This window comes from Sardina pilchardus, chromosome 8, assembly GCF_963854185.1.
Source record: "Sardina pilchardus chromosome 8, fSarPil1.1, whole genome shotgun sequence".
Lineage (NCBI taxonomy): Eukaryota > Metazoa > Chordata > Actinopteri > Clupeiformes > Clupeidae > Sardina > Sardina pilchardus.
Window position 1 is genome coordinate 12,347,491 of NC_085001.1, and position 23,875 is coordinate 12,371,365.

The 23,875-nt window shown below is 41.9% G+C and overlaps 3 protein-coding genes across 3 annotated transcripts; 1 reads left to right on the top strand and 2 right to left on the bottom strand.

Moving 5' to 3' along the window:
* Positions 1-2,145: 2,145 nt before the first annotated feature.
* Positions 2,146-5,300, bottom strand: LOC134088664 (C-C motif chemokine 19-like). The gene is made up of 4 exons (XM_062542738.1): positions 5,045-5,300; positions 3,557-3,680; positions 3,160-3,268; positions 2,146-2,610 (listed from the first exon to the last, which is right to left on the bottom strand). Exons 1-4 carry the CDS (start codon positions 5,109-5,111, stop codon positions 2,572-2,574), a joined length of 339 nt encoding a protein of 112 aa, XP_062398722.1. The 5' UTR covers positions 5,112-5,300; the 3' UTR covers positions 2,146-2,571.
* Positions 5,301-9,845: 4,545 nt separating this feature from the next.
* On the bottom strand, positions 9,846-11,783 carry LOC134088665 (C-C motif chemokine 19-like). The gene is made up of 4 exons (XM_062542739.1): positions 11,618-11,783; positions 11,092-11,203; positions 10,876-10,967; positions 9,846-10,195 (listed from the first exon to the last, which is right to left on the bottom strand). The coding sequence occupies exons 1-4, from the start codon at positions 11,676-11,678 to the stop codon at positions 10,185-10,187; spliced, it is 276 nt and encodes a 91-aa protein (XP_062398723.1). The 5' UTR covers positions 11,679-11,783; the 3' UTR covers positions 9,846-10,184.
* A 7,852-nt stretch (positions 11,784-19,635) lies between these two features.
* ube2l3b (ubiquitin-conjugating enzyme E2L 3b) lies at positions 19,636-22,739 on the top strand. Its single transcript, XM_062542740.1, has 4 exons — positions 19,636-19,741; positions 21,141-21,236; positions 21,463-21,649; positions 21,973-22,739. Exons 1-4 carry the CDS (start codon positions 19,715-19,717, stop codon positions 22,125-22,127), a joined length of 465 nt encoding a protein of 154 aa, XP_062398724.1. The 5' UTR covers positions 19,636-19,714; the 3' UTR covers positions 22,128-22,739.
* Positions 22,740-23,875: the final 1,136 nt, after the last annotated feature.

Here is a 23,875-nt window from a genome sequence, read left to right on the forward strand (position 1 = left end):
TTTTTTTTTCTTCAAGCAGCGAATCATCATCAAGGATTTGTGTCAGATCCAGTGTTTAGTATGCAATATTTATGTGTGTGAAAACTTTTATGGTGTGTAAACAGTTGTAAACAGGACCATAACATCAAATCAAAACATAGTTGTGATCAGTTAGCTGATAAGATGACTTGAGTCCAAAGAAATCAGAAATCCTCCACCAACATTTTTCTTCCACTAGATGGGGCTGTTGTTTAGCCTAATCTGATGTGTTGCCTCTTCTGAAAATGACTTCCCTTTGCTGAGTATCATTCATTGTAGTTATTCAATCAATTCAAGTTCAATTATTAAGCTATTAGATCTCAGGCCTTGCCAAGTGAAATACTGTTTGCCAATCTGTTTTAAAAAGGCTTATCGATTGTTTATATAGAGAGTGCAAGTTTTCCTCTGTCCTGTCTCTAGTCAATCACGCTTTCTTCTATCTAATTTCAGGTAAACGATTTTTAGTCGAACCAAACAAAATTGTGTCCTGTGGCTGTGGCAAACTGAAGTCACGAGACAGCTAGCTCAGCATTGTTATAGGCTATAGGGGCTTTTGTAAGGGACTGTTTTATGGGGATCTTATCACTCCCAGAGTTATAAAGCCTTTTGAACACGTTCACACACAACTTGAAAGCTGTAAAATAATTGCTGTACCAGAGCAGCTGTGAGCAAAAAAAAAAAAAACAACAACAAAAAGAAGGCTGTTCTCGGAACACCGTCCCTGGACTTTGAGTGGGCCTCCATATAAAGCTCTCACAGTCTTGCTGCTCCAGGCGAGGCCTTGGAAATTCATGTGCTGCTTTCCCACACCTCCAGAATGGATGAGACCCAAAAGGTTGGCCTTCCACTCATTACTCTCTGCAAGGTCCAAACAGCCCCTTGTGCTCCATTAAACTCAGTTACAGGCCGTGACAGGCATATTCAGTGCACAGTCAGAGACACTACAGGGAAATAGAATAGCAAGTAGCTATTACAAATAAACGTTAAATGTGCTATATTGACTTGACAAATAGCCTTTGCCTTTGGCAAAATAGGTCACCATTTAGTGTCGAGGTGATTTTCAGATGATTACAGTAACTCCCACTGTTGTTTGTATAAGAGTTCTAGGTACAAGTGATTTGAATAGTGAAACAAGGTAAGGAACGCATGACTTCCTCATTCAGGTCCACACTAAGGAGGGGGTTTTGGACTTGTCCTTATCACCAGTATTTTTATCTTTACTTACATACAAACATCGCTCAAACATTCCCCAGTTCCTCAGTCTTACTTTTGGTTTGTATGTCCTGGCTCTATGTCCCCCCCCCCCCCCCCCCTCTCTCTCTCTCTCTCTCTCTGTCTCTCTCTCTCTCTCTCTCTCTGTGTGTGTGTGCTTGTTTGTGTGTGTGTGTGTGTGTGTGTGTGTGTGTGTTTGTGTGCATGTGTGTGTGTGTGCGGGTGTGCGGGCGTGCGCATGTGTGTGTGTGTGTGCTTGTTTGTGTGTGTACAGTATGTGTGTGTGTGTGTGTGTGTGTTTGTGTGCATGAGTGTGTGTGTGTGTGTATGTGTCTGGCTGCTTCTCTCTTCCTTCTTCAGTCTCTCACAGTACAGTAAATACAGCACATAGTGGCAGGTCATTGTCATGTGTGAGGGAGTTTCCAAAAAGATTTTCTTGTACATCTACCTTTTTTCTTGCCAACACCTGCTCAGACTGGATTTACTGCCGGGAACACACAGAAATGCAAAACTGCAAGTCAGGGCCAGGTTGTCTGCAGTCTGTAAATCTCTTAATAGGCAAAAATATCCCAGCATGTTGACTGACTCGAAACTGAAAGTTTGGACTCACTCCTTTGATTGTGTGTGTGTGTGTGTGTGTGTGTGTGTGTGTGTGTGTGTGTGTGTGTGTGTGTGTGGTCGGTCATGCATTTCCGTGTCTATGTCAAAGTTTGATTGATGTTTTGTGGGCTAAAAATGTAATAGCCCAATGTTTGTATATAACGCCAGGTAAGAAAAGCTGAGAGTATTTCCCACACCTGAGGATATGAGGTTATTTGTAATTCCTATAAACATTATTCAATGTGTTGTCACTAGATACTAGACTCCATGTATCTGTGTGCTGGTTTGTCCCTGAAGAAAGACGACATTTTTGCATTTGATAGTTCTGATTTTTATTTTTCACATAGCTTAGTAAAGGAAAATAGAATAGTTTTATATAGACAGGACCCTTCATTGTGTTACCTCTGTGAGGTCGACATGTGGCTCAAAATACATCACATAAAAAAATACATTAATCTATCTTTATTCAATTTATCTTGAAGCACACAGTAAAAAGTTTCCTTCTCAATTTACCCCAAACTACTGGCTTTATGAATGCTATTCATTTCTCTGGATGAAAAAGAATGCTGTGGAGAAAACCAAACCCTTTCAGCAAACACTATCTTCAGGTAAATCAGCATACTTGACAGTGCATGAAACCAGATAAAAAAAGAGCCTCAAGACAGACTTGGGGCTTAGACAGTGAGATAGGCCCTCACTTTCGCCAAGATGATGCAAGGAGATGGAGATCCATTCTCTCCTCTAGTTACTTCTCTTCTTCCTTCCTTTGCACTCATCGCCCTGTGAAACCAAAGACATGAAACCAAAGAGTGAAGCTATGCAACCCAACAGGAGTACACAGTTGAAGCATGACTTGACATCTCATGGCTCATCAACATATTCACTGAACCCTCAATGTCGATACTATGGGCCAGGTCCCTGTTCAGCGATAATGGTGTGTTCATGAGAGCAACTAGATGAACTAGAATTATAGAGTTTAGCTGAATTGGGAATTTCCCAGTTTGAAGTGTGGGCTTTGGGAAAGCTCCCAGGAAAATGTTTTGACGTCACTCATAGTCACTTATAGTGAACGCTCTATAAAGACTAGTCCAATGCTAAAAGGAATCTAAATCAAAATATCTACTGGAAAAAGTATTTTTTAAACCTAGGACTAGCCATAAATCCATATACAACCATACACATGCTTAATCAATACAGGTCTTATTCTGAGACTGCCCACCTCACAATACTAATATTGCTAAGATTTATAAGAGTTTTGTTATCTGTTGGGTGCTGTAAGTTTGTGGGCTATGTATTCCATGGATGATTTCCTGGATGCACGTCATTTACCATGAAATTGTTTTCTTGGCATTTCCTGGCATCCAATTTGGCCATCCTCCTTTTCACCCAGACATCATCAGGGGGAGCGCAGAGATGACGCCCTTTCTCAGTGATGAACCTGTGAGCCATCACAAGAAGCTACAGTTGTTACACCTGTCTGAGCCCGGAATAGAAAGCATAGGTGTGTGTGTGTGTGTGTGTGTGTGTGTGTGTGTGTGTGTGTGTGTGTGTGTGTGTGTGTGTGTGTGTGTGTGTGTGTGTGTGTGTGTGTGCGTGCGTGCGTGCGTACGTGCGTGCGTGTGCGTGCGTACGTGCGTGCGTGTGTGTGTGTGTGTGTGTGTGCGTGTGCGTGCATGTGTGTGTTTTCCACTGAATTCATTTAAAGATCTCAAAAAGACACACTCACACAACGGCATCGATATTGCAGCCCTGGTCCTTCTTCTGGGTCCAGTAACTGGCCAGAATCCTTAAAGGGATCTTGTTGTGGCTGACCTTCAGACAGCAGTCCACCGCTTGGTCCCCTCCACGCACTGTAGGGGGGAGAAGCACAGAGAGGATGAACTAGATTAGCATGGGCACAGAAACATGGGGTGCCTCTCATTCCTCTTTTATACATCCTCCCTTCCTTCCTCGGTCCTCGCCCTCACTGATCTACATAAAGAATGATGGGGCGGCAACAATGGGATAGTCTATCCAGTGTTAGTAATAGATCAGTGGGAATGAGCCTGGAGGACTGCGCATCGAGGAGAGAGGTTGAGAGGCACCCATGGTGATGGTGGTGATCATCTGTAGCTGACGCTCTGATCCAGAGCCATCTACAGGGGCGCTCCTCCTGGGGTGGCGTGGGGATAGGTGCCATGCTCGGGGGCACAGTGGTGCCAGAGTGGGATCAAATGCCCAACCTTTAGTTGCTGGATGCCCAGATCCCTAACCACTAGAACACCACTACCACCATGATGATGAGGAGGAGGAGGAAGACGAAGATGAAGACGATGATGATTATGATGATCATAATGGTGGTGGTGGTGGTGGTGGTGAACTGTATTGTTATGAGCTATTTGGTACGCCCAAAGTTATTTTCTCATGAGGCTATTCAGTAATATGACATGGAGCTCCAGTAACATTCACGCTCAATTGTAATCTATTCAACTGAATCTTGTTTGTTCACCACACCTAAAACACACAAAAGAGCTAAGAAAGAAGCACTTGCCTTCTCTCTGACTCTTAACCCTCTTTCTCTCTCTCTCTCTCTCTCTTCCTCTCTCTCTCTCTCTTTTCTCTTTTATCTAACAGGGGAGAGGTGCCAGACTTGTTTTGTGTACAAGATAATAGTTTGGGAATACCCTTTTGCAATGAGGACAAGGGTCATTTCTCTGAAACACCATCTCTGTTTCTATAAATCAGCTCCCTCGGGAGTCCTCTTAAGTTAACATACAGATTATATAACTGTTTCTGTGAGTCTGGAGATTTGAGAAAGAACTGTCCCATACACAGACATTCCTATACCTTTACATTTTACTGGGTCAGTGATGTAGATGAAGACTCCCCTGATCAACTCTTTATATTGATGGTAATGGTACATTAATATGGCACATAATGGTAATGTACAAAGTTTGTAAATTAAGTTCCTCAACTGTATTAGACTTAAATAAGCTAAATGAGAGTACTAACATGTAAGGAATATGTATACATCACACATATTACATGTAGAAAATAGCATTTGTTACTCAATGATATAAGTTGACTTCACTGTGTGACGTAACAGAATCTGATTGAACAGCATCACACGTCCTTTCAAATGGTCCAAACACACATTTCCATCACCTGTTGCACATCATCACATCTGAAGCATGCTCTAGGCTACACAATGACAATACTCTGCGCTTGAACTTACCCACATAGCAGAGGGAGAGGACGACAACACTCAAGCAGAGGAGCCTGACGCTTCCACTTGCAGCCATCACTCACTTGGGGGAGAACGGAGATGCTGTGTACCAGGGAGGGATGCCTTTGCTGCTGCTGCTGCTGCTGCTGCTGCTGCTGCTGCTGCTGCTCTTCTCCTGGGTAGTCTGTCTGTTTCAGCCTCAGCACTGACCCATTCTGCTGCAGTCCTGCCTAATTATAATGCTGTTCAGTTTCATTATCAGTCAGAAAGAAACAGTCCCTCCCTCCCTCTGTGTCTGAGCCTGGTGCCTGTGCTCTCATTCAGACTTCCACTATATGAGGGGGATGAGGGGGATGTGAAACATATCCAAATGTGTGAGTGTGTCCTGTAGGACCAGAAAGGGGTCAGAGAGAGAAAGTGGTTGTGGGAAGAGAGCCAAAGTGTCGTGGCCCCTGGTGCAGGATGTTTGAGTGTGTGAGAAGCCACTGGGGAATAAGCTGTTACTCTCCTCTATGGCCATGTCTTATGGGGTGGAGAGCTCGTAATAGTCATAATAATCATGACAATCATAAATTGCACTTATATGGTTCCTTTCTCAACCCTCAAGGTTGCTTTTAAAAAGGCAAAAGAAAACACACGGCAAACATGTACCAGAATGACATAGAATTTAAACTATATGGGGGGTGCTGAAGCGCAAAAGGCTACAGCGCTCATACCACATACGGGTCCAAGTGCCCACGGGGACCCAGGTTCACGTCCGGCCCGCAGTCATTTCCCGATCCCACCCCATCTCTCTCTCTCCCACTTACTTCCTGTCTCACCCTTCACTGTCCTATACAAATAAAGGCAAAAAAGGCCAAAATATATACTTAAAAAATAAATTGAAACTATAGAGCGATATGGAAACAAAATTAAGCATATGTGGGTTTCGTTTTCCTGACCATGGTAAATCTCATTATTGTTACTGGGTATTGGCCTGTGATGTGGGTTACGGTCAACCACAAAATGGTTGGCAGAGAACAGAACAAAGATAGTTCTCCATTTTGGTTTCATGTTCATTGTTTGGGGGCGCTTGGATTTCATATACTGTAAGTCTGTCCTTCCTTACAGACAACTCATGTGGAAATGCATCTTTCAGGTTCACTATTGAAAAGAGTTTTGAAGATTTGCTTATTTGCTCTCTGTATTTCCTCACTGATATCAAGAAGAACATTCAAAAGACAACTACCTCACAAAACAGGCCTTTTTTCTCTTCTTTTTTATTCAGTCACATCACATATTCATTTTTTTTTTTTTTTTTTTCAGAAAGCAGCTTCTTTGCGGTACACATTTTCAGAATTCGAACAAGGCTCACAATGCAACTGACCTCTGAATGAAAACTTCATCATAAACGCCACCACTGCCAATTTAGGAGAAGGCCAACCAGCTAATACAGTGCATTGGTATTCAACACTAACCTGGGAATACCCATTCAAACTTTCGGCAAATTTGGGATTTGCGCTGCAGGTCCGTCCAGCCAACAGGCCATTGAAGCCCATTTCCAATGTCCCTAAAACACGTTCTCGCAGTCACTAATCCGGCATTTTCACTGGGATGGGAGGATGCTCGTTCAGGTGAGGTGGCAAAAAAGGGAGAGTGATCTTCCTGCAGGTGTCAGTATACATTAGCAGTGCACCTGCCTTTCAGTTTCATTATTACTCTTAGTCTCCGCCATGCCAAGCCCTTGGCCCAGGCGCCAGCCTTTGGGATTTTCATCTGCCCACACATTTTCTCCCTCGCCCTCTGCACTTCACCTGCACATCCACTTACACCAAGGCAAAAAAGGCTTCACCATACCTAGAGAATGCCATGATTTTATTTCAGTTAGCCTATTAGCTGGTTTGATTTACATTGAGCTCAATGAGAATGTAACCAGCTAATGGGCTAACTGAAATAAAACCATGATCTCCAGGTATGGTGAAGGGTCTGTGATGATGTGGGGCTAATTCAATTCCAAAGGCCAAGGGAACTTTATCAGGGTGCATAATGTCCTGGATCCATGAAATAACTGGCATTTCAACAAAAAATATCTGCCTGCCTATATGGGAAGTTCAACACATAGGGTCAACAGGGGTTCCCATACTTATGACCCCAGTATTTTAAGGAAAATATTTATTTACGAGACCTTATTCATTCACAAAGAAAACTGATGTCCTTAAAAGTTGGAAAAAATGTTTTATTTAAGGCATAAAAGATCAATTTCCAAAAGATGATTTTATATTCCTCTTTATAGTCAACTTTAACATGTATAATACTTATGGAGGACACTGTAGTCTAAAAAACGTGTATTCTCATTTATGTTTTCTTTTTAATTATTCTTATATTCTATACTTTAGTGTTAAATGACTTTACCTTGATTTATGCTTTTAATGTTTTATCATGATCTTTTACTTTTTGCCCATCTATGCTTTTATCTGCTATTACTGTTTGGTTTTTGTTTATGTAAAGCACATTGACTGACCTGTGTATGAAATGCGCTATAAATAAACTTGACTTGACTTGATTTCAACTATAGGGATACTCATAAAAATGCATAATTTTGAACTGTGTATGTCATGAAACAGCATTTCTTCATTGACCGAGAGTCTATATGTGAATCTATTTTTTTTGTTTTGTTTTGTTTAAATAACATAGGAAGTTAGGAGAGAGGGAGTTCAGGCTGCTGGTACTTAAAGTTTAAAGTGCTGGTATTTAAAGTTTCTATTCCTCAGAAAAGGGATCCCCATAATGTTCCCTTCAGGGAATTGTTTTTGTTGAATCCATGCTAACATCTCTTTCCCTGCACTCATCAGTCATTGGTTATTTTTTCCCTGCACTCATCAGTCATTGGCCTATATGAGCCTTAGAAATGCAAACACCTTGCTTCTGCATAGTTTCCTTTACCTTACCCTCAATAGAAGTCTAGATGTAGAAAATAAAAAGCAGCTATAAGAGACATTTTTCAGATAAGGTTGATTTACCTTCAGTTGGTTGTAGTCTGGATGAATGACGACCTGGCTTGTCAGAGGAAAGGGGGTTATTGAGCCTTGACCAACATAGCTCTGTTAGCTGAGTATGTGAAAGTCTTCTACACCTCATCAGAGAGAGCAGGGGGTGAGGATGCAGTTTAATTCTGCTCAGTCTCGTGGTCAATGTGCTGGTGTGGATACTTTCAGTTTACAGTTTCTGCCCATTGCTTACACGCTAAAATCAAACGCTTAGACCAAAGCCCCAATACCTAAACGTCTTGTGGCATACAGTGTTTGAACACAGTGAAACCATAGCTTAAACACATTGTCTTCTTTGCACTTTGTTCACACTTTTGTTCAATTCTGCAACACATTTATAGCGCATATATTACACATATCATTCGTGGTCAATGTGCTGGTACTGATCGGAGAGGACAGGCGGTCCTGGTGCACGCTGGCTGTGCTCAGTGGTGAAGGTGTAGTCAGACCTGCTTCTCATCTCATAACAACTGGCTTTTGTTTTTACACTTGTTGTGTTGTGAAGTCTCTTTGCAAATGAAGATGGAGGGCCACACTTCAGCAAAATGGATGCATTACATCTCACTGTTTACCCATTTGTAAAAACAACAGCAGACCTTAATCTAAAATCCTACCCTGTATATAATATAGAATCAGAATCAGTGTCAGAGTCAGCAGTCAATCCTCAGTGTGTGTGTGTGTGTGTGTGTGTGTGTGTGAGAGAGAGAGAGAGAGAGAGAGAGAGAGAGAGAGAGAGAGTGTGCGCCTGCATATGTGTGCATGTTTTTCTATATAGCCTTTGACCGAGTCAATCACCCGTAGAAAAAGGGAGCCAAAGGGGTGCCCCTGATAGCATTATTGAATCCTGTCTAATTGCTATGCCAACCAGCAGAGGTGGAAAAGTCCAGCTTTAGAAGGCAAAAGTCCAATCACTTATTGGTTTGAGTGAGTGGTTGGCACAGATATGTGGTAGGACTTTTACTTTCTGAAACTGGACTTTTCCACCTCTTTCATGCGAATGATCGCGGGACTGCGAAACTTTCTGTTGTGTTTGTCCACCAACCCGGTGGCACAAACTTGCAAGCGTGTTTTTTTTCCGCTCACAGGCGCTATACGAAGCAAGACAGCCATCATTCAACCCAAAATCACCAAAGTCAAATAACCATTCCAATGACTCCGAAGCTGATCAGTTAAGGCAAAAAAGCTAAAAAAAAAACCTTAGTTCTCCTTTAAATGGGGTCATAGAGTCTCTGCCTCCTTTGGTGCAAGTCATGGGGTACATCCATACTCTTCAACTTGTAAATGGATGAGTTGTCCAACCAAATGACAGGCTGCAGAACTAGCTGTGTTATTGAGGACCCTGATCTACAAATGAAATTTGTCACCTGAGCGTCTGCCAAAACAACATTGTCATGCTGCTGGCAAATAGTGCAATACGATATCAGTTATGGTAGCAATGGGAGCAATATAAAGTATGCGTGCATCGTTTCTTGGACACCAGGATTATCAGTTTCTGGGAACTGGCCTGTGATGTGGGTTACGGTCAACTACAAAATGGTTTGTTCCATAGAACACAGTTTCACAGGAATGAGTCTGTGCTTCCATCATATAGAGAACACACGTGGAAGCGCATCTTTCCACATCAGCCAGTTGGTTAGTCCCAAAGAGAGTCATGTTTTGTCATTTTCAGGGTCTGTTTAAATGTTTGCTTATATGTTTGTTTGTTATGTATTTCCTCATTAGTATTAAGAAGAACATTCATAGGACAAATACTTCACAAAAAGACCCATTATTTTTTTTTATTATTATTTATTTATTTTATAAAAAAAACATCACATAGAAACTTGTGGGGAGAATGCACATTTACACATGAAAGCATACTTAATGGGGTAAAAAAAAACTGTCAGAAAATATGAGAACATCAAAAGGCACCAAGTACCACAGTAGGTAAGTAGAAACAATATACAACAAATAAAACTGCGCTGGCTTCACACAGCTTTCGACTCTCGCAAGATTCCATCATGCAGAACATTCCTTGCCAGCCGCATGGAGTGAACTATCGTCATCATCAAGGTACGGGACTTCAACTGTGCCTCTTTGACATGGAGTCATCCCTCTTCGCTTCCTCTCCTCCCCTGACGTACTCACTGGGAACCTGTGAACCATCAAAGAGGAAGAGATAAACCCACTGTGGTTATGAATCACATAAGAGAGAAGTGGCATCCCTCAGAAGTGATGCCATAAGGCCCCAGTCGTGGCGCGACTGGCTGGGGCACCTGCACCGCACGCCGGCGACCCGGGTTCGATTCCCGCTCCGTGGTCCTTTCCGGATCCCACCCTACTCTCTCTCCCACTCGTTTCCTGTCACCCTACACTGTCCTATCTGATTTAAGGCATAAAAGCCCAAAAAAATATCTTAAAAAAAAAAAAAGAAGTGATGCCATAAGAGCATTAGATGCTAAGAGACTTCAGTAAAGATGACTTATGGCGGTTAGTATAAATAACAATTGAAAAATGGTGCATAGTCCTTTTAAAAAGTCTGAATACGTATTGCCTGAGCGGTAGATAAAACAGAGAGGCGACACTCCCATTGACCTCCATAGGAAAAAATGGCAGCACTTTTTCCAGGCTATTTCCGTGTTAAGGGACTTATAGAACTATTAACAGCCAATCTCTTGGTCAGTAGTCAATGAGTTAATTGATTACACCCTCCAGCATCCAGAAGTACATCCCACCCTCCTGCGATTCAGCCATTTATTGCCGTTTTTTTGGAACTTTTGATCATGTGGCGGCAACATCAAACTCAAACATTGTATTGTGTAACAATGAACTTACCTCTTTTATTCAGAGCAGCGATGAGCTTCCTCACCCATTGACTCTTTTCTGGAGGAGGGACACACACCTGCAGTCCTCTCTTGGTGGTGATCCTGCAGGAGAGAGACAGAGACGGTTACAATTGGTCAGTGAATAATAAGCGGTGACTGTTTGCCCTTATTAGAAAAAAAAGATATAGATCGCTTTCTTTTCAGTATGTCAAAAACTGAGACTTACACAGTGGCCTTGACGGTGCATCCTGCGTCGGATAATTTATACGACTGTGCCAATGAGCGAGGAAGGGGTTTATCCGTGATGGACAGGCAGCAATCTAAGGCTATGTCTGCGCCTGAAGTGATACAAAGCATGACACAAAATGAAAGGACACAATGAATGGACGAAAGGATGAAAACGAAAGGATGTTAGCATACTAGCGTCTTCTACATACATGTTTAAGAACTAGACTGATTTCCCGGAAAGCAGCTGCTTTGTCAAACATTCAGTACAAATTTCCGGAATTTGAACTTGGCTCACAATGCAACTGACCTCTGAATGAAAACCTCATCGTAACCTCCTCAAACAGTAAACACACACACACACACACACACCATCTAGGAAAAGGTCAGCCAGCTATTACAGTGCATTGGCATTCAACACTGCAGCCAAGCCAACAATTAAAGAAACCAATCTCTAATGCAGTTCAGCTAACTATAAGACAGCTTACAAGGGTTGCTTTTGTAGTTGCTTTTTTTTATCACTTTACCTGTGGTGCAGCTCCAGTACAGGGATGCAGCAAGAAGGAGAAGTGCGATGCGAGTCATCATTCTGTCTGGTGCAAGGTGTGAGGCGCTGTGTCTCTCTCTCTCGCTGCTCTCTGGGATGGGAGGATGCTCGCTCAGGTGAGGTGGCGAAAAAAGGGAGAGTGATCTTCCTGCATAGGTGTCACAGTATATATACAGTAGCTGTGCACCTGCCTTTCAGTTTCATTATTACTCTCCGCCATGCCAAGCCCTTGGCCCAGGCGCCAGCCTTTGAGCTTTTCATCTGCCCACACGTTTTCTCCCTCGCCCTCTGCACTTCACCTGCACATCCACTTAGCCCGAAGGGAATATCTCACACGAAGAGAGAGAAAAAAAAGAGCACAGTGATAGCATCTGTTTAAAGACAGGGAAAGAAGTTGGAAAGATGGTGTGTGAGATGATGCCCCAGGATGTGGGTCACATGGAACTGGGTGTGACATTCGCTAATATGCAAAATGTCAAATGTCTATGTTTATATATATGTGTGTGTGTGTGTGTGTGCGTGTGTGTGTGTGTGTGTGTGTGTATCACTGTGTGCATAGATTGAGTATTCAAAGACGTGGACAGCAAGGTTCAGGTTCAAACCAAATGATAATTAATTATACAGCAAAAATAGTGAAACCTATCATATGGTGTGTATGAGGAAATGAGTGCTGCTGTGCACGTGTGTGTGTGAGCGACGTGGGTGGAGGAGTTTGGTTAACATGCACTAGCCTGAAAAGTTGTGGCTTCAAATCCCAGCTTCCACCGTTGTGCCCTTGAGCAAGGCACTGACAGTAACCCCAAATTGCTCCGGGGACAATGTAGTCCCTTGTGATAGAATTGACACATGATAAGTGACTTTGGATGAAAGGGGCGTCTGCAAAATGAATAAATGAAGTGAAATGCAACATGAACGCAATGACAGCACCAGTGTACTTGATGAACAAATAGGAGACAATGAAAGAAAGAGACAAAGAGAAATAAGGGGAGAGAGAGAAAATAACGTGACAGTGCAAGAGGAAATCAGAGTGGGCGCCTGCAAGAGAGAGGGAAAAGTGCCTATTGGGACCGAGAGGTGAGAACCTTCTATATACACGCTCATTACCTCTGCCAAGGAGGTTATGTTTTCATTGGGGTTTGTTTGTTTGTTTGATTGTTTGTTTGTTTGTTTGCTAGATAAATCAAAAACGTATGGATGGATTTCTATGACATTTTCAGAGAAGGTCTGAAATGACCCAAGGAAGAAACGAATTTTGGGAGTGATCCGTATCACCGTCTGGATGCAGGAGGCAGCTATGTGTTCGCTTGGTGGAAGTTTGCGCTCTCTGAGTGCTTTTCTAGTTCATTTATTTAACCTCACCAGGCCCTATGTGCCCATGCACTGACAGCAGAAGGCCTGAAGGGGGCATACGGTGATATAACAGTTTGTGTGTGTGAGTTGCAACGTACTGTATACCGCACATGCAAAAAAATGTTGAGATACTAGGAGATGTATTTAGATTGATCTCATGATTGGCGTGTGACCCAGAGCAGATGTGACTCCAGTGCAGTGGTAGCCTATACTGATGAACAAACAGTGGAAGTGGAGGGGAAGGTGGAAGGTGGAAACCAAATGAGGAGGAAGTGGGATCCAAACAAGTGGGCCACAGGCCTACACGAGTCAACTTGTTTCAGTGCAGAAATAGCAGTTTGGTTTTCTTGAGAAGAACAACTTTCTTTAGGTTTCTCTTCCTAATATCCTATATACTACTGCCGAGCAATTGTGTGTGTGTGCGCACATGCATGTGTGTTTGTGTGTGTGTTTCTGGGCCTGTGAATGGCGGATGTGTGTATGTGCCTGCATATGTGCATGCGTGCGTGCCTGATGTGTGTGAAAGATTTTACCACTACATGTCAGTTATCAGTTGCAGTGCCGTCTATGGATGAAATGTCAACATTTGGTATATATTGGTCATTTCAAAGTTGTAGCTTCAGCAGTTCTAGGGGTATTGAAATGCATCAGCTGTAGCACCCGACAGAAAATGTGCCATGCCTCCAAAGATTTTTTTTAAAGATCTATGTGTGATATTTCATGAATCATGAACCTTCTCAACCAGACCAGTAGCTACTACACCACAAAAGAGTCACACAGAGTAATAGTCATTCTTCATTTTTGCATAAAAATGAAGTAAAAAAAAAAAAAGAAAAACTCTAATATCAAAAAAAATAAAATAATGGTTCCTCTGAGGTTCCTCTGATGTCTCTGAGGCCCATTCATCAAATTCTTGTGTCAACGCTTTTCCGGGAAACTCACAGATGACACAATCAGCCACAGAAAAAAAAAAAAAAAACCACCAGCAAACAAACAACGTGTTGTTTGTTTTTGATCCACTGGAAATTCCCTACCAGATTCCAGCTCAAGCCTCACTGATAACTGTGAAGTGACACGACAGGAAATCTCTTGTGACATCTTCCAATCTTTTTTCTTTTTCACTGACCTTGTCCATGACATGAACTTTCTCACTTTTACAGCCATGAAGCTGTAGACTATGCTGACAGGAAACAAGGATATTGTTGATGCATTTGCCTTTCCTGTCCAAGTCCTGTGTGAGGTCCCATATCTTATATCACAGCTGCAAATCAGTTCTGCAGAGTCCAACATAAGGGCTATTTTTTTTTCTCTCAGATGCATCCTTTCCTGAAAACCGTATCATTTGAAGTAAGCAAATAAAATGGATGGATGGGAAAAGGCTGCATGCTTTGGCAAGCAAAGGCCTTTCCAGATTACACTACATTTGGCTGACGCTTTTTAGCCAAAGTGACTTACAACATGGTAAACATTTTAAGCTTTTTAAAGCAATTCGCTAAACAATTCCAGGAACATTTTTAAAATGTCGTGGACGCCTCAACAGGCACAATAAAGTGGTAAGTGAAGGATCAGCAAGTAGTGCTATGAGAGGAGATGCTCTCTGAAGGGCTGGATCTTCAGATGTTTTTTGAAGATGGCGAGGGATGTCCCTGCTCTAGTAGGAAATGGTAGTGCGATCCACCAATGTGGAACAACAATGAAAAAAGTTTGGATTGGCCTGAGTGTGCTGATGGCAGACCTAGGATGTTGTTCGTCTGAGGAGCGCAACGGTCGGATGGTAAATGCTTATATGAGGGCCCTTAAGTAGGTGGGAGCAGAGCTGGAGTTTGTCGGCAAACGTTAGAGACTTGAATTTGATGCGGGCAGCCAAAGTGCATCACAGCACGACCGGGCGACCGAGGCAACATGATCAGAGAAGTTGGTTGTCAATTTTGATGTTGATGTATGGTTTATGGGCGAACCAGTTCAGTTTTTGAGAGGTTTAGCTAGAGATGGTGTGCCTTCATCCAGGAAGATACGTATGTCTGAGAGGCAGTCTGAGATCCATGTCAAGACCAAGGGGTCATCAGGCGAACGGATAGAGCTGTCATCTGCATAGAGAAGCCATGCGAACGGATGATCTGTCCCAAGGAGGTGGTGGATAGCAAAGAGAAGGGGCCCAGCACTGAGCCCCGGGGGACCTTTGTGGTGAGAAAGTAAGGCATGGACAGCTGTCCAAGCCATGATATGTTAAACGAGCGTCCTGTGAGGTAGGATTCAATCCCGGAGAGAGCAGAGCATATGAAGACTCATGGGAAGTCTGGTCTCGTGCTAGTTTATCATAAAACAACAGGTCACTGTCTTGTCACGTTGTGAAATGTTACACGTGCATGGTGATATCATAAGCCACAGGCGTCTCTCCCCTCCCAATAGTACCTGGAAACTGCGGTAATTATAATGGAGTCATCCTCAGCTATTAAGAAACCTCTAAATTAAAGGGAGGAAAAAGTCTCCCGGCTCTCTCCTAGACCTCATAAACAACATCCTCTGAGAAATGACCTACTTCATCAGAGCCCAAATATTACAATATGGACTAATATAATATATTAACAAATAGGTTTCACAGAAACGTATGCTTGATGTGGAGGACAGGCAAGTATCAGATCTGCACGTTTAAATTAGTATCTAAATCTCTCTCTCAAAAAAAGGAATATATGTGATCACCTTCTTGCCATTAACTTCATCTTCATAAATCTGACTGCTGCAAATTAATCGAAATATAGACTGACAAAAAAACAAGTTTATCTCTATTCTAAACTGTTCAATATGAACGTATGCAATGCAAGTAAAGTCTACCACTGTATTCTCTGGGGGGAGAAAAAACATTCTCAAGCCATACCAGCTGTGGGGCGAACATGTCTGTTCAGGTCATCTGGGCTAGACAGTTTACTGGAAACTGTCGCAGTTAACTTTCTTTTCTCACAGTTTCATTTCCATCACAACAAAGATCAAGAAGTCGAATCAAATGAGGTCAAGAGTAAACAAAAGCACAGTTCACTAAAAGAAAAAAAAAAACACTGCTCCTTTCTCAAGATAATCTCTTTCACACTACCCGTCACCTGGAGATTTATATGTCAGTCTAGTATAATTATCCATTAAGCTTTACATTGTGAAAAGTGCAGCCAAAGAAACATTTAGTGTTAAGGCATAATCATTTTTGGCAGCTGTAATAATAACTGGGACGATGTTGAAAAAGCTAATAAAACAACACATCTCAAAAAAGTTGTGACAGGTTCAACAAAAGGTTGAAAACATGAGGAAAATTTCTGTTAACTTGTTAACTGTCTATGAACAGTTTGACATTCCATCCACGAACATAAAACTTAAAACTATACCATAGGCCTATAACTTCCATCTGGAGAGCCATTAATGCTAAATTATACATTTTTAGCAAGAAATGACGCCATCCAGCCTATGTCTTTTCCAGAAATTATTGAATATTTCAGGAAAACAAATGCCAAATCTGCACAACAGCACGGCTCCAGAGTAGAACAGTAGAAGAGTCCATGGTGATGCCTGCAGTCCAAATCTATCCATTTCTGCATTATGGAACACATACCACAACTGCTCAAAATTCCAGCAATGGGTCTAGGCCTACTCCGTTCCCAAATGTTCAGAGACTGTTGTGAAAGTAGAGGTGATACAAAACAGTGGTAAACATGTTCTTTTTGCATCTAAATATGGGTTTGTGTGATTTGATCACATTCTGTTTTTATTCCCATACACAACTGGTTTGGAAATGGGGATGTATTTTTCCCATCAGGTTAACCCTATAAAACAACTTCTCAACACACTCATTTTCCCTACAGTGATAAGGCATACCGGTACATGTAGGCATCCAACTACAAGCTAGGGCCTTGCTGTAGCACTGTTCCCTCTGTCCATCACATGTAATCTGTGATTGTGCAACAAAGCCATCAATCCTCCCAATCTCTCTCTCTCTCTCTCTCTCTCTCTCTCCCCCTCTCCCAAAACACACACGCTTAAAAGTTGTGTGTAGCTCAACACTGTCCTCCTGTGGTTATGTATGATGCTAGGTTGCAGGAGGTACTGTAAGCCCATGACTACTTATTCAACAGTTTGGACTTGGCCATGACATCTTTCACCCTTTTTTGTCTTTCTAAATGAAATGCACACGGCAGAAACAATTCATTGGTTTATAACAGCCAGCCATTGAAGCCAAATAGCCTGCACCGTGTTGGGGAAGCTACTTTAAAAGCTTAACAAAAGGCATAAGCTACAGTGCCTAATGTTTTTGCCCCCCTTTATAGTTCCCCTTTTAATGCTTTTATAAATTGAATCTTAAAATATTCACAATAATTTACAAAAATCCCCTCTTTCATGTCAAAGTGAACACAGATTACTAATGTTAATTAATTGAATAAATATAATGCAAATTAAGCGATTGCATAAATATTCACCCCTTCAAGTTAGCATTTAGTACATACACATTTGACCACAATTAAAGCATGATCTAGCCTGGGTGTTGCCATGCTGCTTTGCGCACGATTTCATTCACACTGCAAAGGCAGCCTGGAAACTACCGCCCTGAGATATAAGGGATCAATCACAGAACAGTGGGGAAAGCAAGACGATGGTGAGCTATGCACTGACGCATTTGATAGACATACATGGCGGCCATTGAACGGATCTGGGCATTTTTTCAAATACGAGAAAATGAACGTTTGGTTGCCAGACCACGCTTCAGCTCATTGTCTTGCTGGAAAGTAAATCTTCTCCCAAGTTGTAGCTCTTTTGCAGACTAAATGCAGATAGTCCCACCAGGATTTCCATATATTTTGCTGAATTCATTTTACTTTTACCTTTACAAACCTTCCAGGGTCTGTTGTCGCGAAGAATCCTCACAGCATAATGCTTCCACCACCGTGCTTCAAATTGCATTTTTGGTGATGTGTAGTGTTTGGTTTCTGCCAAAGTATAGTCTGATGGCCAAAAAGCTCAATATTGGTCTTATCAGACCAAAGAACCTTCTTCAATTTGACCCTGGAGTCTCCCACATGTCTTTGGGTGAACTTAAGTCAATGTTTAATAACAGCTTTGCCAATCGAGGGGATGTTCAGTGACTTTAATATTTTTTGTATCCATCCCCTCATTTATTCTTTTCAATAAAATGTTCTCCAAGTTGTTTGGAGTGTTCTTTTGTCTTCATGTTGGAAGTATAGCCAGGAATAAAGTCTGGTTTTCACCATACTAAGATCATTATTTTAAGATTGAACATTAGTCTGGGGAGGCTGCGCTTTGTTTCTACTGCACAAGAGGCGTGATCAATGGGCATTGTTCAAATGACTCGCGTCAATTAAGTTTTGTCATGTCACCGGCCAATAGCGTGCCAGGACTAGAGTATGGCTGTTTCTGATTGGAGCCAAAGGTTCTGGCAGTAAACAGAGGAGAATGATCTGCTGGTTTCCAGCCTGAGCTGCCGGGCGAAATTCTAATAGGCTCGGGATCTTGACGTGAAAACTTCGTGGGCACAGCCATCTTGGCAGCCTCACTCCTTAGTTTACTATGGATTTACTCCCGCCTATTAATGTGTTTCCTGTTACTTAGTTTTTGCCTTCTTGGTCGTATGTTGCTGTGTAGTGGGGTGTAATAGTGCAACCCACGATCGCAAGAGGAAAAGAATCGCTAATACTATATTTCTGCTTCTTGTCTTCTGCATCTGAATGAATGGATATTACGTTCGGCGCGCTACCAACATGGCGGCAATATTCCTAGAATGCAAGGCGTGTTCCCGAGCCCTATTCCCCGGAAGTTCAGGCAGGGTTCACCCAGCCTACCAGGAACACTGACTGAACAGGGATTGGACCATCTAGACGCAGGTGTCTTAATATTACTATACTAAAAACATTCACTGCACTCAGGCAATCTCCATCTCACTACTTGTTTTCTGATCATACCTAAACCAAAACTTCTGATTCATACTGTATGTGTTTTTATAATTGTGTGATGACGTTGCAGTATAGAGAGAATGTGGAGAGTGTATTACTCTTGGCTTGTATAGCTCATGAGTGAAAACATAAGTTTGGTCGCTGGAGCTAGCCTACTGATGTTTACTGAAAGTCACAGTGATCCTTCCTCGGGCTATAAATGAGAACTTTCTGAGCAGAACTGATCAATGGTCGCCCTTTTTGCACTATACAAAAGTCACGTGTGTGGTGGTGGCTACCTACCTGACTAAAGCATTGTCAACAGGGCATGTAGGCTACTCACAGTGGTCCGGATAGAGCAAAAATAATGGAGGGGCGCTGGTCAAAGGGAGTTCAATTAGCCTAAAATAGAGAAACACATGGTTTGTAGTTTCAGATAACTTGACCACATAAAAAAGTGATTGCATAGGCTACTAAATAAAGTTAAACTACCAGCAAGCTACATTGTGGTTAAACTATGCTTCTAGGCCTAGCCTACAGTTGTACCCAATTTAGGCTTAGAACTCAAAAAGTGAAATAAAACAAAAACATTATCAGAAAAGCTGTTAAGGTCCGTTTGTATTGTGCGGCAAACAAGTCAAACAAAGCTATTCTATACTGTTAAAGCAACTGTTACAGGTCATGACTTATGAATAGACTGTTCCTGAATCAGTTAAGCCTTCATGGGGGAGGACGCATTCATTCCCACTATGCAGTCTTGCATGCTCTCGCTGTGTACTCTGGGAACAGTCTAGCGATCCAAGATGGCGGCGAGCAGGAGACTGCATAAGGTAAAATTCACACCTCATTCTTTTCAGATTACTTTTTAAAACCCAGTTCCATGTCTAAGATCATCAGATGACCGTAAAGTAAAAGTAATGAGCGTTCGATCTTTCTTATAAGGTCTCTACACATCGATTTAAGAATGGTTCCATCCAAAGGAAACGCCATAGCTAACTCGCAAGCTAAACACTTCTAATCAGAGGAAAAGGGAAGCACCGGTACAGAAGGCCAGGGTGCAGGAACCCGGTTTGGGCATTTTATAGGTCGCTAGCTTGTTAGCTTGATGACGAGTCGCTGTGTTGTTTAGGAATGAATTACTGTGTCCTCTAAAACTCAACTTTCATTATTAAACTTGCTAACTACCCATATCGTAAGCCATGTCCAATTTAATTGATGTACAAAACATACATCGCTGACTATCCAGTGCCTCCTTCTATCTTGTTAGCTATCTAACATTAGCTAGCTAGGATCAGAGCCGTAGATATACGGTACTGGCTAGGATATCTGGCTAACTTGCTTATTGACGTTAGCAAAGCCTTAGCGAAGAAAGGACGCCGGGGGTTACTTTGTGCCAGAATCGAAACCATTGTATCAGGAAACATCACGACAGTATGTTGTGTTGTGTGTTATCATGTTTTATTATGGTAACATTATCCATCTGTTCACACTAATGCTGTTTAAAAGGGACACAGTTCCCTTAACGTTACTAAGCTAGATGACGTTAGCTATGACTATCTTACTTGGCGAGGTATCTAGATTGTAGAGGGCTGTTGATAAGTAGGTTGTAGCTAGCTAATTTGTGGCCATCGATAGAAACCGAAACTGTTACCGGCCTGATTACTCCATTCAATCCCTTGTGATGGGAGCAGAAACATTGGGTGTGCCTCTGACATTTCCAGTAGCTGCTAGCATATGTTATTGCTGAATAATTCAATTATTGTCCATACAAGCACAAGCAGTAGTCTTTTGCGACCGATAGCCGATTAGTAGAGTGGTGTAACTTCGACATACACAAAGAAGCATAGTCAGTTAACGTTTGTGTTCGTGTAGTGTGGGTTAATTGACGTTATCTTCGTATAACCTTAGTGTTATATGGACACTTACTTCCTCATTTGTGAACAGCGGCTCGCCATCATAGAGCATATATTGAAAGCATGTAATTGCTTGGTGAAGGCCTCATCATACTTATGCACACGTTCAACATGTCTATTAAATGGCTTGAATAAAGCTGCCGTTCTGTTAGATAGTACCACTTACTACCTGGACAATTGCATGCTCAGTCTGCTTTCATTGCTCTAGTGGCGAAGGTGGTGTTTCTGTGTTCCACTAACTGAAGGGGTGTCCTTGTACCTAAATACCACCAATACCTAATGGTGCCTAAATCTTTCTAATTTTTTTTCTCCCTAGGAACTTGAAGAAATCCGTAAATCTGGAATGAAAAATTTCCGTAACATTCAAGTCGATGAATCAAACATATTGACTTGGCAAGGACTTATTGTTCCTGTGAGTATGGTCTTGCTAGTTCTTAAACTAGCTGTTGATGTCTTTGTCCAATCATTTTGCTTTAAATCATTACATTGTTAAGAAAGATGTGCTAATGGTGTCAGAAAAGTATTAGTAGCCATTTTGTTGGCGTAAACTGGAAGCCCAAACCATTTGGATGCTTTGCAGGAATATATTGTACCAATTTGATCCACAATGCTGTGACGGTCATGTCTTCCTTCAACAGGACAACCCCCCATACGACAAAGGAGCGTTCAGGATCGAGATAATCTTTCCTGCTGAGTACCCTTTCAAACCCCCTAAGATCACGTTCAAAACAAAGATCTATCACCCAAATATTGACGAGAAGGGGCAGGTTTGTCTGCCAGTTATCAGCGCAGAAAACTGGAAACCAGCTACCAAAACTGACCAAGGTAAATAGCCGTACTCCCTTTTTAGCACCGTTCTTTCGTCTTATTGTGTACTGTATTTGTGAATGTTCACCAATACACTGTGTGTGTGTGTGTGTGTGTGTGTGTTTGTGTATGAGGTGTGCGGTGGGTACTGATTTTTGCATCCATTGCATGTTTGATTAGTGGTTGAACTGAGCAGCTGCTATTGCATCACACACACACACACACACACACACACACACACACACACACACACACACACACACACACACAAGAATAGACCATAGACTTGTATCTACTTCCGATTTGGTAATTGTGATTTGCCTGTCTGTTTCCCTTTTCAGTAATCCAGTCACTCATTGCTCTGGTGAACGACCCTCAGCCAGAACATCCTCTGCGCGCTGACCTAGCAGAAGAATACTCAAAGGACCGTAAAAAATTCTTTAAGAATGCAGAAGAGTTTACAAAGAAACATGGCGAGAAACGGCCAGTGGACTAATACCTGACAAGTGTGTAGTCCCTCACTCCCACCAAACCCCCTCCTCCCAAAACCAATCCTCTTCTACCTACCTTCTTGTGTACCCTGGCTGTTCCTCTTCCTCCTCCTTCTCCTCTTCCTCTCCTCTTCCTCCTTCTGCGCTTTGTCTCCCCCCGTCCTCTCCCTGCGCACTTGTCATTATAGTAGACCTGGAGAAGCGCCTCCCAGTTGCAAGCGCCATTGTGAAGCAGGACTCATGTGGACACGACAAAGATTCTCTGCCTGATATTAGTTTGAGGCCATTACTAACTTTCTACTATTTTCTTAAGTTTAAAAAAAAATAAAGAATAAAAAAGTGATTAGGTTGCTACGATAGGGAAAATGCACCATGTTTTTTTTTCTTATTTTGATGAAAGAGGGTAGGAAAGCATTCTGTTTCCACACTGAAGTTTGGATATGAGATATCCGAGAGAGGGAGAGGAAAGTTGTTTATCATTATCCAGCTCTTTAAGGTGAATTCTTGGCCCCTTCTAAGTGATGACAAATGTCTCTTCACAGACCGAAGAGAGGATAGTGGTGTACATCTGAACATGTGGTGTAAAAAAAAGTTAATATACTTTCTTTTTTTCTCTTTTTTTGCATTTGAGTTGCACTGTACTGTGTTGGTAAATGCCCACCCCATCCCTCTCTCCACACCCTCAGTTTGTAAGTCACTAATTAGTCAGTTATCAAATGCACCATAGGTACCAATTTTTGTTATCACTAACATTTCAGAAAATGAAAGGAAGGACACAGAGATTTGTGTGTGAGTGTGTGTATGTACGTGTGTGTGTGTGTGTGTGTGTGTGTGTGTGTATGAGAGTGCGGCTGAACATAATTTTTATGGAAAATGCTAATTTTGAAGAAAAAAAAAAGTTAGACACTGATTTAACAGATATCATATGCAATTGTATTTTTTCTTTTGGCTCCAAGTATCCTGACATGGTATGAATGAATATCAGCAAACTGTTAAATTGAGGAGTCAGCAAAGTGCATATATACATTTGGAGCCCCCTTTTCTTTGACCAAAATAAACTTAGTTTTAATCTATGGCACTTCAAAGAATATAAACATCTCCATGTACTTCTTTAACATGTGCTAGTACCATTAGATGTTAATACAGTGTCCCTCAATCCCTCCCCAACTTATGCACAATGTTTTAGCCACATTGTCAGCATTGCTGCAAGGGAACCCTTTGAGTACGTGGTAATGAAATTTTGTCTGCCTACAAATGTAAGCATATAAATTTATCTATCTCTTGAAAATGAATGGTTTTACATTGGTGTATCAAATGAGTTGATGTGTGCCTGCCCCTGCAAATCTCAGTATGCATGTCCCTCTTTAACAGTCAGCACTGTTAATCTCAGTCAAGGGACATGCGTTGTGGGGAGTAGGACTCAGTGGAGTATGATAAGTCTGTGACGTTGGTTTGGCATTGCCTAATAAATTGCTGTAACCATTTTCATCCTTGTCAAGGATTAACCACTAGTTGCCCCAAGGCATCTGAGGAAAATTGTGAGTTTTGATACAAACTTCAGTGACCATGTGCAGTAAAGTTAAAGTCATGACACCAGTCAGTGAAAGATGGAGAGTTGAGTTTGCTACACAACTGAGACTTTTCCTTTTTTTGTTTTTTACAAGAAAGAAAAAATTGGTTTAAAATCATAAGTGAAATCTCAGTGTGGTATTTTTTCAATTAAGCTTCTGGAGTAACTAGATGTAATTTTGGC

Coding starts and splice junctions, on each gene's coding strand:
- LOC134088664 (XM_062542738.1), bottom strand. CDS start 5,111: ATGGCTGCAAGTGGAAGCGTCAGGCTCCTCTGCTTGAGTGTTGTCGTC. Junction 3,681..5,044: donor CCTCTCCCTCTGCTATGTGG/GTAAGTTCAAGC, acceptor TCCCCCCTACAG/TGCGTGGAGGGGACCAAGCG. Junction 2,611..3,159: donor GCCAAGAAAACAATTTCATG/GTAAATGACGTG, acceptor TTGGTTTCACAG/GGCGATGAGTGCAAAGGAAG.
- LOC134088665 (XM_062542739.1), bottom strand. CDS start 11,678: ATGATGACTCGCATCGCACTTCTCCTTCTTGCTGCATCCCTGTACTGG. Junction 11,204..11,617: donor GTACTGGAGCTGCACCACAG/GTAAAGTGATAA, acceptor GTATCACTTCAG/GCGCAGACATAGCCTTAGAT. Junction 10,968..11,091: donor TGCACCGTCAAGGCCACTGT/GTAAGTCTCAGT, acceptor TCTCTCCTGCAG/GATCACCACCAAGAGAGGAC.
- ube2l3b (XM_062542740.1), top strand. CDS start 19,715: ATGGCGGCGAGCAGGAGACTGCATAAG. Junction 19,742..21,140: donor CGAGCAGGAGACTGCATAAG/GTAAAATTCACA, acceptor TTTTCTCCCTAG/GAACTTGAAGAAATCCGTAA. Junction 21,237..21,462: donor GGCAAGGACTTATTGTTCCT/GTGAGTATGGTC, acceptor TTCCTTCAACAG/GACAACCCCCCATACGACAA.